Source organism: Vipera berus (genome assembly GCF_964194415.1).
Source record: "Vipera berus genome assembly, chromosome: 1".
In the NCBI taxonomy this organism is placed as follows: domain Eukaryota; kingdom Metazoa; phylum Chordata; class Lepidosauria; order Squamata; family Viperidae; genus Vipera; species Vipera berus.
Genome location: NC_138202.1, coordinates 306,920,471 through 306,940,804, shown reverse-complemented (window position 1 = coordinate 306,940,804; position 20,334 = coordinate 306,920,471). Strand labels below are relative to the sequence as shown.

General features: G+C 37.7%; 1 protein-coding gene across 1 annotated transcript in view; it reads right to left on the bottom strand.

Moving 5' to 3' along the window:
- The window catches only part of NVL (nuclear VCP like), a 66,276-nt gene that overhangs the window by 31,434 nt on the left and 14,508 nt on the right, over positions 1 to 20,334 (bottom strand). The window contains exons 12-19 of the mRNA XM_081332937.1: positions 16,656 to 16,800; positions 15,083 to 15,353; positions 13,038 to 13,256; positions 10,871 to 10,975; positions 8,861 to 8,923; positions 6,996 to 7,115; positions 3,942 to 4,041; positions 587 to 693 (exon numbers count right to left, since the gene is read on the bottom strand). Coding sequence (XP_081189063.1) covers positions 587 to 693; positions 3,942 to 4,041; positions 6,996 to 7,115; positions 8,861 to 8,923; positions 10,871 to 10,975; positions 13,038 to 13,256; positions 15,083 to 15,353; positions 16,656 to 16,800 — 1,130 coding nt within the window. The remainder of the gene's footprint in view (positions 1 to 586; positions 694 to 3,941; positions 4,042 to 6,995; positions 7,116 to 8,860; positions 8,924 to 10,870; positions 10,976 to 13,037; positions 13,257 to 15,082; positions 15,354 to 16,655; positions 16,801 to 20,334) is intronic.

The window sequence follows — 20,334 nt, the reverse complement described above, 5'->3', positions numbered from 1 at the left end:
GTACAAGCTTATCTATAGAAATGGTGAGGTTCATATCTACTTTGCAGTTGGTGTAACTTAACAAAAGTTGTATTAACATTAAAAAACGCTAGAGAACTCTATCACAAAGAGCAACAAGGAAATGCTATGAAATCTAGTTCTTAACCGTGAGAAAAAAAATAAAAAGGATTCCTTTTCCTTGTATGTAATTCTTGGAAAACTATTTTTGCAGCAATGGTACTTGCACCATACTGCACTTGCATGAGAAGATGGACCAATATTTTGCATTTCTTCTCAGGTCAGAGAAAGTATGACAGAAATTGAAACTAAATTTGCAAGGAAAAAATTCTCCCCAATCTTGCTAGTTTTACAATCTTCAAGGAAGGCAAAGGTATATAAGCAGGGGTGTCAAAGTGCCGGCCCGCAGGCTGGATGCGTCATCAGGAAACCGCACCCACCCCATTGCTGGCAATGGAAAAAAAGCTCTGATACGTCATGTGATGTCACCTGATGTCACGAGTTTGACATGTCTGGTATATAGAATATTACTATATATATTAGACTCAAGGTTAAGACAATACAATATTGCTTTTTAAAAAAAACTTACTTTAGTAATAGTCTTTAAAATCGCAAGGCGATCTGAAGGTGGTGGCAAGCCAACATAAAGTGTTTTATCCAATCTTCCTGGACGCAAAATAGCTGGGTCTATAATATCTGATGGGAAAATGGGAAGATCATATTAGATGGGTGCAAAACTTTAAAGAAATAAGCACGACACAACCATAGGAAGAATTATGGACCAAATGCATACTTTTTTTTCTAACTTACAACTAAAAGAAAATTGGTACAAAATGTCTTACAAATGGTTCACAACTACACGAATAACCTCCAAGATAAAAAAAACCCCATACAGTAACAAATGCCCTCAACGTGATGTCCCGTTGCCTGGAGGCGGTTCGGGTCTGGATGGGGAGGAACAGACTTCAACTCAACCCCGACAAGACCGAGTGGCTTTGCATACCTTCATCCCGGGTTTATTCGGACATTCCACCTCTCGCTATGGGGGGTGAACTATTACCCCCCGTAGATAGGGCTCGCAACTTGGGTGTCCTCCTAGATTCACGGCTCACCCTGGAAGACCACATAGGAGCTGTGACTAGGGGGGCTTTCGCCCAGGTTCGCCTGGTGCGCCAGTTGCGGCCCTAACTAAGCCGGGATGATCTATGCACGGTCACACATGCGCTCGTGACCTCTCGACTAGACTACTGCAACGCTCTCTACATGGGGCTGCCCTTGAGGACCACCCGGAAGCTCCAACTGGTACAGAATGCAGCCGCGAGAGTTGTGTTGGGAGTCTCCCGATACTCCCACGTTACACCTCTGCTCCATGAGCTGCATTGGTTACCAGTTGCCTTCCGGGTGAGATTCAAGGTACTAGTAATGGCATTCAAAGCCCTACATGGCAGGGGTCCGGAGTACCTGAGGGAACACCTGCTGCCGGCATCGACTTCCCTCTGCCCTGTGCGTTCCCACAGAGAGGGCCTCCTCAGGGTGCCACCGGTCAGAGAATGTCGACTGGTGGCCCCCAGGGGGAGATCCTTCTCTGTGGGCGCCCCGGAGCTATGGAATCAGCTACCGGTTGAGCTCCGGACGGCGCCCAACCTTCGCTCCTTTCGCCGCGAGCTAAAAACATACTTTTTTGAACAAGCTGGCCTGGCCTGATGAGGGGATTGGGGGGGTCTGTTATTGTTATTTTATTAGGTTTTAAAGATGTATTTTAATTTGTGGGCATTTATTTAATTTTGTTTTAACTTTTGTAATCTGTATTTTTATTCTTGCCCTGTTCACCGCCCTGAGTCCTTCGGGAGAAGGGCGGTATAGAAATAGTATTAAATTAAATTAAATTAAATGCTGGAAATACCAAAAAAACAAAAGGGACATTTACCACATGGGGGAAGGTATAAAAAAAAACTTAGAAATACTGGAAAGATATACATATGACAATGCAGAAAATTTTGAAAATTAAATTCGGAAGAAAATTACAACTTGCTCCTTTATTAAGCATCATCCCAGAATATATCAACAAGAAATATAATATTTTTAAGATATATGCTCATAGCAATTAGAATAAATTTTGCCCAACATTGGTGAAAGAAATTAATTCCAACAATACCTGGTTAGGAACTTAAACTTAGAAAATATACAGCAATGACAAAATTAACAGCATGCATTCATAATAGAAGTTTAATCAAATTCAAGGAAGAATGGTTCCCATATATACAATATATTACTCAACAAGACAAATAAAAATAATGATGGCATGGCTTCTAAGGGGGGGGCTACATTCTCCCCCCCCCCAAAAAAAAAGGCAAATTGGTAGAGGTGCAAAAAAGGAGAAAGTTAAAAACTCAGGGTTTTTTTAAATAAAAAAATAGCACTTCCCTTTGTTGCTGTTATTTTGCTTTGTCTAGTTTTTCTTTTTTAATATAGCAGAATACAATATACAAATAATAAAATTAAGAACAAATGCAACAACAGCACAATGGAGACCTTTAGTATTAAGCATTCACTTCATCTCATTCATTCAATTTCTGTAGCTCCCCCCCATCTCAATCAATGACCCTGGGTAGCTTACAATTCCAAAAGTATAAAAACAATTAAAACAACAAAACGCATCTTAAAACAATAAGAACATCCAAAATAAATATACATTGCAGCTATGATACCTAAAGGTAAGAAATGGAATGCTTCAAACATATAATAAATACGTTGATGTAATTTGTAATTGCTTATTAATGCCATATTTAATTCTGGATGTAAAAATCAAACAAACTTGTGCTTATTTACACTGACATTTCAAAAATCATAATTAACATCAATATTTTTTTTCTTTATGTGGGTTCCTTGGTGTACCTTGAGCTTGGTTGTTTCCTTGCAAACGTTTCATTATCAAACTAAGTAACATCAGTGTCTTCTTTTTATTTTTAAAGGTTTAAGTTATTCATTAAGAATGTTAATTATGTCTAGTTAATATTTTATTAAAAACACTGTACTCAAATAATATAATGTCCTGCCTATGTCTTAAAATAATAAAACAAATAAAAATATTATTCATCCTTTAAATCCAAATTTAAGCCAACATTTCTAGAAATAAATATTTCAGCTCAGTAATAGGGATGCCATAGCTTTAAGAAGAGGTGTGCAGATCTCTTGCTTCATACTTAAGTTACTTTACTTGCTACTGTAAACACATGATACTAAAAGGATGGCTATGACAAGTCTCTGCTAGGGAGGTGCTCTTTCAGGCCCAAAGCCAAACTTTGGAACAAGGATGGGAACACAGAGAACTGAGGCACCCCTTTAAAGCAGCTCTCCCTTTTCCTGGGCTTGTAGGTAGCTTTGGAATCCCAGAACAATATGCATTTGATTTAAGGAGTGTTGACCACACATGCTGAGCTCCTTATTGCATCCTATTAGCATCATTTTAATTTAATTGTAGGAAATCACAGCTTAGTATTTTGCATACACAAGACTTGTTTGAGAAGTTATTGCCCATAAAAATTACTTAAGGAGATCATTTCTTGGCCCTATGCTCACAAGTCTAGTAGCTTCACAATTCAGTCTGTCCAAAAAACAATTATTTTCGTATACTAAATTTATATCCCTTTCCTTTAGGAGTAGGGTACTGGATAAACCATAGCAGCTTATACTTTTTCCCTGTTCCAACCATCTCATGAGATATCTTTGACCAAAAGGTTCCAGTAATCATATATATAGCTGTGAGTGGTTTTGAAGCAAAATCTCTCTGGTCCTAATGCACCAAATTCTTTACCCACTATTGTATGCGGAAATATAATTAGCTCATGAATACAAGCCAATTAACTGTCAACTCACAGGCATGTTGCACATGAGCAGAATACAAAAATACTTGAGATTATATTTGATTGTTTGATGATTGATACCTGGTCTGTTTGTGGCTGCCATAATGAAAACCTGACGACGTGATTCCAGGCCATCCATCTCAGTTAGCAATTGGTTCACTACACGGACACTGGCGCCTGACTGTAAGAATAAAAATATGGGGTAAGACAAAAATGACAACCATGGGCTTCGAGTTTACGCTCGTGGCGCTGGTGAATATGCGAGGAGAGCTCTCCTCTCCGCCACCCAGTTTTCCTCCATTGGGAAACCCTGAAAAGAGTCGAAAGTCGCCCTGGAGGGGCAATGACCATGAGGAGGCCCTCCAATTGATTGTGGAGGGGGCGGTAGCCCCTCCGTTTAATCTGGAGCAGTTCGTTTGGACTGACGAAGAAAAGATTGGCCATTAACATGGCCGATCATTAAGTTGTACCAGCCAAAAGCCAAAAACACTATCAAGCACGATGAAAGGAATGTGGAGGAATTGGGTGAGACCCTACCTTTCTTATTTCCCCAACTACTTTCCCGTGGGAGCATTTTGAAAATTTCTTTCCCCCCCTTTTGGAATAGCGGCGTTGGCCTACTTGGGGAGTTAAAGCTTCGAAAAGAAAAGAAAAATATAACTAAATTAAACAACTAAAAAATTGGACTTGCACCTTTTGGATATTTGTGGTCCCAAAAAGTTCCTATTTCTATGGGGACCTATTACCCTATCTACTTGCTAAGTTGCAAAAAAAAAAAGGAAAAAAAAATAAACTGAATAAAAGCTTAATAGTTTGGAAAAAGATTTTATATGCTACTGAGGACATCTTGTGGCAAAGCCTGGTACAGCAAGGAAATTTATCTTTCACTGTGAGACCTGGTTACAGCCTAGTTGTCCTTGGCACTATCTAAAAAAGATAAGAATTTGAAACTGCTGGTGGTGAAAACAACTCCCAGGAATAGTGGAGGTGGACATTCACTGACTTCTATTAAAAATAGCCTCCACTAAAGAACTATCTGTAAACACCTTAGAAATGGAGGAATACTACCCACAACTTAACTATAAACTTATACTTGAAAAAATCTTTGAAGCTACTGAGCTAATGAACTCCAGACTGAAAGTCAAAGGTGCCAGCCTAAATTTACAAAATGAAGCCCTGATTTCAACTGATGAACTTACAATCCAAAAAGCAACAGAAGAGGAAGAAATTAATATTAAGACAAAGGACAACAAGTACAATCTACTGAGAACTTCGATAGCCAAACCTCGATTTCAACTATAGAATCTACAACTCAAAAAACAACACAAGCTGAAGAAAACAACACTAAGATGAAGGGTCTTAAAGACTTACAAGTACAGCATACTGAAAACTTAAACCAAACAACAACTACAACACTGGACATGACCTCTTACCCAAGCGAGATGAAACCGGAAGAAGACCAGACTGAACTGATGACAAATATACTGATCCAAAAAATGGAGATTTGAACTATTAGAGCAACAACTCAATGATTACAAAGGGGCCACTTCCTTTGAAAAATTGACAACTGGATGGTCTCCCTTGATTCAAATAACATGTGTAGGAATGAAGGGAGATCCATTTGAGCATTTAAAGGGTCTGGTATGGAAGCCTGCTTGGCACACAAAAAAAGCCAGAGTTAGACTTAAAAAATGGGTTTTTTAAAATCTATAATGGAAAAGCCAAAAATTTTACTTAATGGGCTAAGGTGAGACTTTAAAAGATATTATTCGATTTAATATTTCGGATTTAGATTGACAAGGGAAATGAAAATTAGCTATTAGAATATAGTTTTGAATTATAATATCCAAGTTGGATTGAGACAATAAAGGATATTTTATTAGTAAGTGATGAGGTACTAGGACGACAAATAGAATATATTTGTGAAATATATTTGTGAAATAAATAAGAATGTATTTAACTAAGCAATATGTGTATGTTAGATATGACAACTATTATGTAATGAAATAGGGGAAATTTGGGTCACCCGAAAGTTAAATACTATGGATCTTAAAGGCTAAATTGGAGCACTGTAATTGAAAATTGGTAAAAATTTAAAAACAGGACATGATAATTATAAGTAAAAATATACTGATAAATATTTTAATTGATTGTGTTATAACTAGAAATATATTAACTTGATTGCGATATAGTAATTATGAGAAACAGAGAGGGAATTCTTGATCTAACCTGAGATATGTACAAATGATTTTGTTATTGGACTATTGATTACCCAATCAAGTTGCTTTTTAAATATCTTGATATTTTGATGTAAAATTGTAAAATTAATAAAACTTGTTTAAAAAATGACAACCATGGATTTAAAAGAAAACCCCTGGAACGTTCATGTCCTATTCCCTAATTTCCTATTGACCTTTGATCATTCAAAACAAACAAACAAAAAAACCAAAATATAACCATTTCTAATTTATCATAGCATGAAATTCTAAAGAACAAAAGGATTGTATAGCAGAATTACCATTAATGGATTTGGATATGCAGGGTTACATTTCAATTCCAAGTGGAAAAGCAGTTTATGAAATTTCTTATAGCCACCCATCTCACAAAACAAGTGAATTTCAAATTCTTTGGATTTGTTGATTTTTATGCTAGTGTTTCATGGTTTTTATTGTTGATGTGTATTTGTATTTGTGTGTGCATGTCTACACACATCAACAATAAAACCATGAAACACTAGTACGTGGGGGAAAGGGAACACACATACATGCACGCACACACAGAGACACACACACACACACGTGTATGTATGTAATTACTGCTGTAAGAATGCCTAAACCAGAACCCCACATGGCTGATGTTTGCTTTCTTTTTCCAGAATCACCTTTAAACCTCAAGCAATCACTTAGCCGTGGTAATATAAGGCACGTCTGCAAAACTAGGTTGAAATTCTATTGCAGCATACAACATTTATTAATCCCTATCTTTCCATCTAGATGTGGCATCTGTACAGTGCTAGTTTTAATTTACATCACAGGGCTTCTCTGAAAACATACAGAATAACAAATTGATATATATACATGCAACCTGTATGTCATCTTAGTTAAATATCTCTGGGGGAATGTTTTAGAGACTCACTTCACGGTCTGATCTCCGAGGGCATAAAGCATCCACTTCATCAAAGAATATGACACAAGGTGCTGAATTTCTTGCACGCTGGAAAACCTGACGGACAGCACGTTCACTTTCCCCCACGTACTAGAAGCAGGAAGAAAAAGAAAATTACTATAAAATTCTGTAGAATCTTATTTTTGCAATCTTATTTAATAAGAAGTTGGATTGTTCAGAGGAATTCATCTAGGTCAGACATGTCAAACTCGCAGTGTCATATGACGTCGTGCAACGTTATCGGGATGGTTTTGCCATTGCCAGCAATGGGGTGGGCGCAGTTTCCAGATGACGCGTCTGGCCCATGGTCCGGCAGTTTGACACCCCTGATCTAGGTCAAAGGGTCTCCAACCTTGGCAACTTTAAGACTTGTGGACTTGGATGGCTTGGGAATTCTGGGAGTTGAAGTGCACAAGTCTTAAAGTTGCCAAGGTTGGGGACCTCTGATCTAGGTCACAAATTAATTCATGCTTAGGATTCTGCCATGACCAGATACAAAAGTTTTGAAATTGTACAGTTTTCTATCCACAATTACCATCTGCCAATGAGTATAAATTTATAGAACCGAGACAAGATGGAATGACCAAATTCAATTTGTCAGTTCCTTCTCTAATAAATGTACTAAGCAAGCCATATTTAATTAGATTTCCTTTCATTTTCTCTTATTGCCTGTCTCTGACTTCTTTGCCTTGCTAGGTCTACTTTTTTCTTGTACTTTCTGTAATTCTGCTTACAAGCAGTCCTCAGTTAGTGACAAGTCTCTTAGCAACCATTTGAATTATGAGACTTCCCAAGAGCTACTGACAACCTGATCTCCAAGTTCCAACACCTGCAACACATGCACACACCCCGGTGATGTGATCACATTTGGGGCACTTAGTAACTGGCTTGCGTTTATGGCCATTTGCAGTGTCCTGAAGTCATATGAATGTCATTTTCAGCATTTTTTTTGCTAGTTTCTAGTGTTCACTTTTGATTTCTGACAAAAAAGCACCCACTGGAGAAAATGGGTTCACTTACAAACCACCATCCTTGCTTAATGACCGCTGCAAAAAACATTGTAAAATTCAGCATGGTCATATGATGACCTATTTAACCTATTTAACAACTGCCAAGACTTATGAACCTGTATTTGTTCAGTGACCATTCAAAGTTATGTTGGTGCTGAATGAAGGGACTGAGCCCTGGTCCCTGAAGTTATGACCATTACATGGGCTTGGGGTCATGTGAATGAAAGTTGACTGGTTAGTAACCAGCTTGTATTTACAACCAGCTGCCCTGTTCTACAATCACACGATTCTATTTATGGGCTTCCCTGCCTGCTTCCTATAAGCAAAGTCTATAGGGAAGCTGACAGGGAAGGTCACTTGGATAAGTTTTCACCCATTCTGGCCTTTCTTTGCTCACATTACCATTCTTTCCTTGGCCTTTTTGTGGTCACATATACACATGCACGCACCACGCTCTTTTCCAGTCTTTCTGAGTTTAAACCACACACCACACACACACCCTCAGCTCACACATGGCCTATGTTTCCTTGCCCTTGTGGCAGCCTGCACTTTCCTGGGATCCTTCCACTTTCTGCTTAATGACCTGCACCTCTAGAGTTACGTCAACTGCTTGGATTAAGTGATGCAGTCATGTGACCGCTTAGTGATGGCAATTCCAGTCCCAATTGCTGTTGTAATTTTAGAACTATCTGTACTGTAAAAGGAAATGTGTGGTCAATAAATATGTATGCCGCAATCATTTTCATTATATGGATATAGCTCAGTTATGTAGTTCAGTTAAACCTAAAAGATAGTGGTCACCAAGCAAACTAGGAAAAAACTCACCATATTCAATAGTTCAGGGCCTTTCACTGAAATGAAGTTCAGTCCAGATTCATTTGCCACAGCCTAGTAAAAAATAATTTAGTTACTATATATTATGGTTGCTTGCAGATGTTTAGACCAGATGTCACATTTTTATCCACGTACTGAATTCTTCCCAAGGAGCTGAGATAGGCTGATGTTCTTGTTTGATGGTTTTAAAGATACTGGCGCAGGATATAGGCTGTTCTGAGTAAAGCTGCCCTTTGCAACTGATTTGATGGTGTTCAAGTGGTGCTCCAGATGTTTTTGGATTGCACCCAAGGCACCTATCACTATTGGTGCTATCTTTGCCATAGTTGTTTTATTTGTAGGCATTTGTATTTTGTGATTGTCTTCAATTCTTTCTCTTCTATTCTGCTATCTCCTAATACTACCATGTCTGCTATCCAAACTTTTTTCTATCTTATCAACAATTGTTCAGTCTGGGGTGTAATGGAGCAGGTGCTTGTCTGTTTGAATTCTGAAGTTCCAGAACACCTTAGCTTCTTCATTTTTTACAACTGTCTATTTTGTGGTTCTACCATTACTTGCTTGCAGGTTAATAGTAATTCTTGCTGATATACCAGTCCACCATTGTTGCTACTTTCTCAAATTGCTACTTTCTGCTGTTTATAACTACTCCGTGCAATCTTCTTGCAGCAGCTAATTAAGTGGACTACTATTTCTTCATTTCATATCATAATCATCAACATCATCATCTTACAATATGCCTTTTATCTATGAAAATCCATACAATCCATACAAAAAGCCTTGGTGGAGCAGTGGGCTAATGCCTCCTTAAGTAACACCAGCTGCCTGCAATTAGTGCAGGTTCGCATCCCACCAGGCTCAAGGTTGACTCAGCCTTCCATCCTTCCGAGGTAGGTAAAATGAGGACCCAGATTGTTGGGGGCAATTAAGCTGACTTTGTAATAATGCCGCTTGGGGGTGTGTGAAAGCCCTAATAAGCAGGCATATACATAGAATGAAGGCTACTGCTAAGCTTGTAAGCCGCCCTGAGTCTTCAGAGAAGGGCGGGATATAAATGGAATTAAAATAAATAAATAAATAAATACTACCACCATGATGCAACACTTGCTTTCTCAAACATTTTTTTTAAAAAAATTATAGTACAGAGAATACAAATCCAGGAAATTATAAACATACTCAAAATAATTGAAGATCACAGTGAATGTGACTGATTTATATAAAGACAGAAAAGACCAAATTGCATTTAGCATGTGTAATATTTTTGATTCAGAAAAATCTATTGATAATTCTGTAAGCAATATATGTGAGCTACCTTAATTAAATGTGGATTTCTCAAAAAGATTTTGAATGTGGCTCCCAAACAAAAAATTGTCAATTTTTAAAATCTCTTTTTACCCTATAAAATACTACAGAAGAACATCCTTTTTGTCCTTTGATACATCTTTAGAACATTCAGACTCTGCTGTTAGATAAAATCATATCTGTAGTTTTTCCTCACAATTCATTAGAATATAATTTAGCATTATATGTTGATGACATCTAATTGTCTATTTCTGAACTTCAGAGAGTACTTTGTTTCTGGTCTTGACACATTTGCTTAATGCATTGGATAAGTTGTGGAATACTCTGTTTATCAGTCTAAGTTAGAAATGATACTGAAAAACAAAGAATTATATATTAATGCATTAATATATATCCTGAATTTAATTACTTAGAAATTTTTATTCCATGTGCTATTTTTCCAGTAATTAAATTTAATTTGAATAAAGACATGGAGGTTTCTTTGGATGCTGATAAATGCTTTGCTGTTTGGGATAAAATAAACACAGTCAAGATGAATGCAAATTGAAGGACTGGTCAATCAGGTTATCACTGGGGAAAAATTCCTTAATGAATTGAGGTCCAAGATTCTAAACGTCAGCAACCAGATGTAGTCAGATTGGTGGGAAAAGTGATCCTTAAGTGTCAGAATTCTCTGAGCAAATAAGCGGCCAAAATTACCTTCGCAAGCAGTGTTTTGCCACATCCAGGAGGACCAGCAAGCAGCACCCCAGCTGGAGCTAGAAGTCCAAGGGATCGGAATTGTTCAGGATTCCTCACAGGTGCCTGTTTAAAAAAGCACCTTACATACATTAGTTTTCTTCTGCTATTAGCAGTCAGGCAGTCCGCGAATTACGATAGCAATTGGGACCAGGAATGCTATTGTTAAGTGACACAGCTGAAAAGTGCAATGTCACACTATCACACCAGTTCAGTGATGACAATCTCAGCAGTCCTGATTGCGGTTGTAAGGGCAGGACACACAGGTTGTTAAGGGGAAAGAGAGGGAAAGAGCATGGCGGAGCAGAGGAAGATTGGAGGAAGCTGTCTGTGGGTCTGGGGAGGCATTGGGAGGGCTAATAGAAGCCAAGCACAGATCTGAGGAGCCCTTGGCAGGACTAGTGAAAGCCACAGCAGGGCGGGCTGGTGGTGCTGTGGGTGGGAAAAGAAGCATCAGGAGCAACTTATTTGAAATAACTTGCAACCTTCCCTGCCAGCTTCCCTGTTGACTTTGCTTATTGGAAGCTGGCAGGGAAGATGCAGATGGTGATCATGTGACCACAAAGATGCTGTGATCACTAGAACTTTAAGGACCAGCTGTATGTCCATTTTTGCAGCACCACGATAACTCTGAACATTCACTGAACAAATGGATGTAAGACAAGGACTTGCTTTAATTGGAATGAAGTCAATTTTTAAAACACAATAAGATTTTACAATAAATTGCAAAAGATGGCAGTCTTGCTTAAATTACCAAATGGAGTTCAGAAGTTAACTTGGTTGCAACATTTCCTGTAATTCAGACATAATGTTAAATAGGGAGGTGGGGGAAGGGAAACCAGTCTAATTCAAGACTAATATGCTGTTCCCAACTCCTATGGGAAAAATGACTGAAGATATCATTCTCTTTAAAAAGCCTACCTAAAGTAGGTACACAGTATGCACAACTATTCTTATGTTGTGGGAAGGCAAGCCAACTCCGATTAAGGTCAGGTTTGGCATCTATCTTGTTAAGGTGGGGTTAAAAACCAGAATGTAATGAACCTTGAGATATTATTATCTGGCTTTTATTGTGAGTGGAAAACATATTGGTCACTATTTATGACAATTATTTACAGAACTGGCTGGGTAAGAAGCAAGTAGAATTTTCTGTATATATATATTTTTCTGTTAGCTGCTACCAAGTCAATATAGGCAAGGTTCATAGCTCAGTAGCTCTCTTTGGTTTCCATTCATTAGTAAAGACCAAGATATACTCATTAACAAGGAAGTCCTACACCCAGCTTTGTGGCAGCTGGAATGCTGATGGGACAAAGACAGCATAGCTTCTATGTTTCGTGCCCTAATTGGATCACTGCAAAAAAAAAATATCTATGTGGGTTTACTCTTGAAAATGGTTTAGAAACTGCACCTGGTGCAGAATGTAGTTCCTCAACTGTTAAAAAGGGAAGATAAATGGGATCACATAGCACCAGTTCTGTAAGCTCTATACTGGCCCAATTCAATGTATTGACACTGATTAAATTGTAAGTATTTAAATGTTCTTTAATTAAATTATTTGCTCCCCTGATAACAGCCAACTTGAGTTCAGCTTGTGGTGCCATAGCCAGGAATAGGATTTTCCTCCTGCGACTCTTTAGGATGCCAGTTGAACATGGCTCACTTTATCTAGGAATTTGAAGTGTAAACATTATTTTAGGGTCTTTCAGACTATCTATTATATGGCTATTTATAACCACGAACCTTATTTAGTATTCTTTCATCAATCAAATTGAGCTCCTTTGGAACCATTCTCACCATCAACCAACGCCATCATTTTTAGACATTATTTACTTTCCTTGGATGAATACCTTCATTATACCAACAATGGACCAAAAGTCCTCTGATACTAAATACTAAAACTAACAGGAATAACCATCCCTTTCAAAATGGAGCAATAATAAGCAATTTAGTTTGCGGCTAACTTTGTAAATCAAAGCAGAGCTGATTTCCTTGCACATCCTTTTATGCAAAAAGCACTACATGCCTTTAATTCAGAGTGGCTGGAAGCCTCCCATAGTTCATTTCAGAAAGCAAGGACCACCACATATAGAGTACATCAACATTTGGTGAAACCATCCACCCGTACCAATATAGCCATGGTCAGCTCCTCCCGAACCTCTTCCAGGGCTCCAATATCTGCCCACGTCACATCAGGAACAGTGACAAAGCCTTCTCTCTTTGCAGAAGGTTGCACTGAAGAGAGAGCAACAGTGAAATCGTTCAGCTCAATGCACAGCATCTGCAGCTGAGCCTCCCCCAGGGGATCTGGTGCCTTCAGCAACTGGAGCAATCTTTGCAATTCATCCTAAAGGTTAGAGGAGGAGGAAAATAAAACAAAACTGGATTTAGACTGGGGATAAAAAGAAGCAGAACCTTAAGTTTACCGATAAAAATCTGGAGTCCAAATGCAAGGCATTTTAAAACGCTTACAGTAATGACAGCTATTATGGATTTTTCAAGATAATCTTTGTTTTTTATTGACTTCTTTATCAGATTAACAGATTGTAGGAATATTGTGATGTTTTTTAAAAAATAAAATAAAATAAAATACTGGTAAGTAATTGCCTTTAGTGGAATAGGAACATTTTTCTCTTTCCATTACATAATGCCCACTAATCCTCTTTTTAAAAATTTTCTGGAGATATCCTCTTACATGTGACAGGGACATTTAATAACCCAAACTTTTTTCATTCCAATAGTGGTCAGAACTGGTGCACTAGATGAAGACGTATCAAGGTCCCCTGGCCATTGCTGTTAGTTGTACCTTGAGCGGTAGCTGTGAGTCCAAGAGGACTCTCAAGTTTCAAGACCACTCAGCACGGGGAGTGTGACTCCATCCTGAACTATAGAATCTCTCTGGAATCATATGGTTTATCAGTCTAGAATGATTCTGTTTTACTGGGATGATGCTTTAGCCAGTTCTTTGCCATCTACACCAAACTGCATCCAAGTACTGGATGGCATTATTGCCTGGCCTGAGACTGAGATAGTATTGTGTCTGTCACCAGTATGCTGATGATGATTCTCATCTTTTGACAGATAATTTTCATAGAACCTATTTCATAGACTAGATAATAAATAAACTAGATGATTTCATCCACCAGTTTCATGTAGATATTCAACACGAGTGGGGATAACATCAATCCTTGTGGTATCCTATAACTGAGGAGCCTAGAGCACATTCTCTCCACCATTATTCCCAATGATTGGAAGTAACTTTTTGGAGTGGAGGAGAACCAGTGCATACACTGCTCCCCAGGAGGAGGCAGTCATAACATCAGGGGTGGGCAATTATGGCAATTTTATGACCTGTGGACAACTCCCATGCCGGCTCAGGAATTCTGGGAATTGAGGTCCATGGGTCATAATGTTGCCATAGTTGGCCATCCCTACACAACATGTTCAATGATACTGAAAGTCAGAGAGATTAAGCATTATTAAAAGGTTCATACTCCTATTTCATGGCTCCACTCCAGATGCCTTCACATTGAGTCCTGGCAACTGCCTGGACTAGTTACTGCATTTTTCTTGGCAAGATTTTGGAAATAGTTTGCCATTGTCCCCTTCTTAGGGCTGAGACAGAGTGACTGGCTCAAGGCCACTCAGGTGGACTTGCATCTAACCTTCCCATTTTCTGGCCTGATACCTTAACTACTACACTAAGCTGGCTCAAATGCTATGTTTAGTTATACATTTTTATTTTCATTTTTAATATATCTGCAGTTAATATATACAATTTTCTTCTAGGAAAATCCCCTCTTTTATATACCCAAGCATGGAACAAATAGATACAATAAGCTACATAAGAGCCTTGGTGGAGCAGTGGGCTAATGCCTCCTTAACTAACACCAGCTGCCTGCAATTAGTGCAGGTTCGAGTCCCACCAGGCTCAAGGTTGACTCAGCCTTCCATCCTTCCCAGGTAGGTAAAATGAGGACCCAGATTGTTGGGGGCAATTAAGCTGACTTTGTAATAATGCCGCTTGGGGGGTGTGTGAAAGCCCTAACAAGCAGGCATATACATAGAATGAAGGCTACTGCTAAGCTTGTAAGCCGCCCTGAGTCTTCGGAGAAGGGCGGGATATAAATGGAATTAAAATAAAAATAAATAAAAAAAATATGAAATATATACTTTAGTAGGAAGATCTGGTTCTTCAGCATCTTCTTTCACATTTTCTTCTGTTCTCCTTTGCATTTCTTGTTCAGGTGCTACTTCTTCATTTTTTGTAACTTCACATTTCTTCCCGTTTAGTTTAACAAGGACTCTGTTAACTGTGCACATTGCCGCCTCACGGCAAAGGGCCATAAGGTCAGCCCCAACGTAGCCTGGCGTCATATGAGCCAAATGTCCAAAATCAAAAGATTCTTGAAGTCGAAGCTTTCGACACAATGTCTTCAGAATTCTGGTGAAAAGAAAATGAAGATGATTTTGCAGCTGAACTTATATCCAAAAATCCCAGATGATTTATTTAATTAAATGTATTTAATATTGTTTTAATAATTTATTTTGAATCACCTTCCAAAAGAAAGAACTTGATGAAACCATATCTGTTTAGCCCTCCCCAACCCTCAAATGGCATAATCTGTTCAAAATATTAGAAATATTTCTAATTCTATGTTGAGACAATATTTAGAAAACATTAGAAGCATTTAAATATCTATGCTGAAACAATTCTGACTACTGGTAGTTCTCAACGTATGGCCAGAATTGACCCCAAAATTTCTGTTGCTAAGCATGGCAGTGGTTAAGAGAGCTTTGCCCCATGTTATGACCTTTTTGCCATAGTTGTTAAGTGAATCTGACTTCCCCCATTGACTTTGCATGTCACAAGTCATCTGGGAAGGTTGCAAATGGTGATCGCATGACCCTGAAACACTGCAACTGGCATAATATACATGGCAGTTGCCAAGTGCCCAAATTTTGATCACATGACCAGGGGGATGTTGCAACCAGTGTGAAAACTGCTCGTCTCTTTTTTCAGTGCTGTTGTAATTTCAAATGGTCACTAAATGAACGGTTGCAAGTCAAGGACTACCTGTATATGACAGCCAACACATAAAAGTTAACTTCCTTCAAACTTACTTTCATTACTTGCTGAGATAACCAGGCTTGTCATGCAGTCATTTTTATTTATAACTGAATAAATTATAAGTTCCTTAGAACTGAGTGCCTTCCTCTTGTGGAAAAAAATCTATTAGTAATCAAATGCCCATGTCAACTACGCTCAAGGTGAAATGTGCTACTTGTTCTTTAAGATGACAGATGTGGAAACTTCATCTCCCAATCAGGCAATAGGAAGCTTTCCCCCCGAACATTATTGCAATTATTACATAGCAGAAGAGCTCACTTTGGGAAGAAGAAGGTTAACTAGTTCAAACCTTCTCACTTTTTGAAATATAAAAGAAATACATTCTTGAAAGAGATAAAGGAACCCACATAAGCTTACCTAATGTAAATAAAATCTTTCATTTTTCTATTAAAGATTTTGCTGCTAGCTCTGCAAACGCCAGTTATGACTTTGACATCTATATAACAGGCAGCTTCACAGTTTCCATGAGCTTCTTTTGATACTGCAACAGTATTTATTACTCAAACAGTAGTTAAGTCCTCTAACCTTCCCTTGTTAAAATCTATCCAAGAGAATCTTAGGACTTCAAATGACTTTGCATTATAATTTACAAATTTAAAAAGAAAACTGACTGACTTTTCTCTTGCTGTTTCATCTGGAATCCCCAGACAAATTTCTCGGTCAAATCTTCCTGCACGTCTCAGGGCTGGATCCAGTGAATCTGGCCTGTTGGTTGCTCCAATAACAAGGACCTGAGCTGCTGTGGTCAATGTATTCAAGTCTGAAAGAGGAAGCAAAGAAGCAATGAATGAAAGAGTGGATGTTGTGTTACCAAAACTATAATAATACCATAGCAAAACTATTCACATGGCACACCCAAGAGGACAGACATTTAAATATCTATGCTAATTCTGAGTAGTGCATGTGCTATTGCTCACTGATGTGTGAAAGTAAGCAAACATAGTGTTGGACAAAATTTAAAGTATACAGAGACATTTGCAGGATTCAAACTACCACAGTGTGCCTGCATATGGGACCTTGGTCTTAGGGATCTTGATTTGAATGGACAGTAAAAAAAGAGGTTCAGGGTTTCCCCCCATTTTATTCAAGTTTTTATTTCTAACTGAGCTTTGCAAATATGATTTACGGCCAATTAATTGTCTAATATTTCCACTCTAAATGATGCCTCCCTCCTTCTCTTTCCACAAGCTAGTGTTTTTTGGTCAAACAACTTTCAGCCTCAGAGCAACTCTCAGCATGTATTTGCAGATTATAATGCAAGCTTAATATCTGCATGCACCATTCTATTTATACTCATCTCTAGGTTCCAATTCTAGAGGTAGGGAAGGCTTTGATGGAAATTCTGTCCCTTGGTTTTGCCTGCCAAATTATTTTCTGCCAGCTTCCCCTTGATACACAAATCTTTCCCTCATCATCTGCTAATCCCACCAAGTCACCTGTTTGGTTCATAATCACTTCCCTCCCAGACTTCTTCTTGCTGGGGTTTAAATCTCAAAAATCAACCTAAAAATACTAAAAAAAAAATTGCCCTGTGGTGAGATGGGCTGCAAATCAATTTAATAAATAAATAAAACTGCTGAAAAACATGCTATTGAATATTGCCAGTTCTTCTATCATTTTAATGGGCCATTTTTGAGGTGCTCTGTGAATTACAACAGTAGGTCTGAGGGTAGATATGGTTGGGACTTATTTATTTTATTTATTTATTTATTTAATTGGATTTATATACCGCCCTTTCCCGCAGGACTCAGGGCGGTTTACGGGGTATTTAAAACAGGAAATACAAAAGTTAAAAACAATTAAAAATAATTACAACAGTCCCTGAAAAAGTAAAAAAAAAACCCAATTAAAATTAAAATTAAAATTCTCAGCCTGGGCCAGAGAGCTCGAAGAGCCAGGTCTTCAGGTCCCGGCGGAATGAACGGAGGTCGGGGGCAGATGAATCCTGTGTTAATATAGGAATGCAAATAATTATAGTGAAAGATTTTGTTTAATTATTAACATACTAAATCTTCCTAAGTACCATTTGTTTAAATACATGGGTTTTTTTTATTTCCCAGCATTTTCTTGCAACTGCAGGGGTTGATTCTTTTGGCTCATCCAAGCGCTGATCCATTGGCTATGACAAGAATTGACCAGCCAGCTTATTGCCTGAACCTGACATTGTAGGCTGAGCAAGAATAACTAGCCCAAAGTGACCCAGCCAACGTTCATGGCTAAAGTGGAACTAGAACTCATAATCCCCTGGTTTTTAGTGTCTTAACCAACAGACCAAACTCACTCTCTTATTTGTCTAAATGTATGTTTGATGTTGCAAAAAGCTCGAGAAGGACAAGCAGTGAAGAAACAGGAGAAGCATATTGGGAACAACAGAAACTGAATGATATTTCATTTAGCAAAGAACTGATTATTATCATGTTCAACAGAAGTTCATGACCACATCAAAAGACAATAGAAAAAATGTGTTTTCATAAGATTTATTAATCATAGGTAATTGGCAATGGGAATGTAGCTCATAACTATTCTAGGTGTTACACAGGATTCAAAGGAAATATGAAGATGAGATCTACTGATTTGAAATTGTATTTTGCAGCTTGCTGTTTGGCTTGAACGAAAGAGTAGATGCTGCTGAGAAGTAAAAGGCTCTTGGTGTTAGAAGGACCCAACTTGAAAGTTGGGTGGCATGGATATTTGTGGCATGACACAAATTAAGGTTAATGTGGAATTTAAAAATAATTATGTTAAGATGTGCCGTATTGAGAATATGGAACAGATATAAACCCAGGTTCTGCCTGAAAACATTTTATGGCTATCACCAGAAGAAACATTTTATAGACGAGAAATAATAGGCAAACACAAATGTCTAATTGATTGTGAAAGAATTATGTTCAAGGGGAATATAAAATATAAATCAGAGAACCGGTGGCAGAGTGATATAGTTGTCAATAATTTTCTTATTTACAGTTATTAGAAAGATTTTAAGTAGACAAGAGAGTTTATGGTTTTGAACGTTGTAAGACTGAGTCTGAAACAGAATTGTGTGCAAATTACAAACATGTCATTGCTAAAAAGGTTACACTGAAATTTGAAACAGAAGAAATGAATAAAAAATAAGAGAATGTATGAAAAAATGGTCTAAAATTTTGGTCATAATACAGATAGAACGATGAGAAAATATGATTCAGAGAATTTGAAATATTAATATACAGTTGAGACCAAAGTTAACAATTGAAAAAAGACATGGAACTTTGTTTTTGTGTACTGTAACTGTAATGAGATTACTGTATGCACAAAGATGGAAGGATTCAGCATTATCCACAATGGAGGAAGGTTGGTAATGATGAGATTTGCTGAGATAGCTAAATTGACTTCTTTGATCAGAAAAGTCAGTATCTATGTTTATTATTGACTGGAAATGCCTTTGTGTAACAGAAAAAATGAACGTTTGATTTACAGTTTTGATGACTAGACAGGATAGATTATAGGAAGAAAAGAGTTAGAATTTCCACTTTTGAAATGTTGGTACAGGCATGTCGCTTGCTTCTCTCCTGATTAAAGCAAATAAAAACTCCCATATTATCGGACTCCGTGAATAAAGACTTTGACCGTTGGGTAATTAATTTTTTATGATGTATTATCTTGTTTTAACAAGCATGGCAGCTAGACTCAAACAATCAACAGTCAGATTAATTCCAACTGCGTCACTATCTGTTGAGCCGGAAAAGATGGCAGAAAAAGATTATTTTAGTAACTTGTTAAAAGAGATCCTGACTCAAGTACAAATCTTGAAAGAATGAAAAAGCTTCTTGGATGAGAAACAAAACATTTTCAAGGGAAAAACCCAAGAAACTCCACAGCACCTCTGTGACAACCATGACCTGGATAATTGAGAATCTCCATAGACATGTTGAAGCTGATCCAACAAGATTTGGCCCAGCTTAAGAATTATTTAAGAAAATATGACTAAGTAGGAAGACTGATTAAGCTCACAAAACCGTAACTCAAGCCAGTCATAATATTTTGGATAAACAAATTACTTACTTAGCATCACAACTGAAGAGAAAACAATTACATGGTATTAGTATTGATCCCCCTAATCAATCAAACCCAGCTGCATTTATGATTATTTTCAGAAAGTTCCTCTTTTGGGAATGGACCTTCCAGTCAAGATTGAACATGTATTTAAAATTCCTCTAATGAGGTGAAAAACTGAAATTAGTTCCAACATTATTACCATGCAATTCCTTCACACTAGTAGAAGAATTTACATATATTTTATCAGGAATCAATAAAA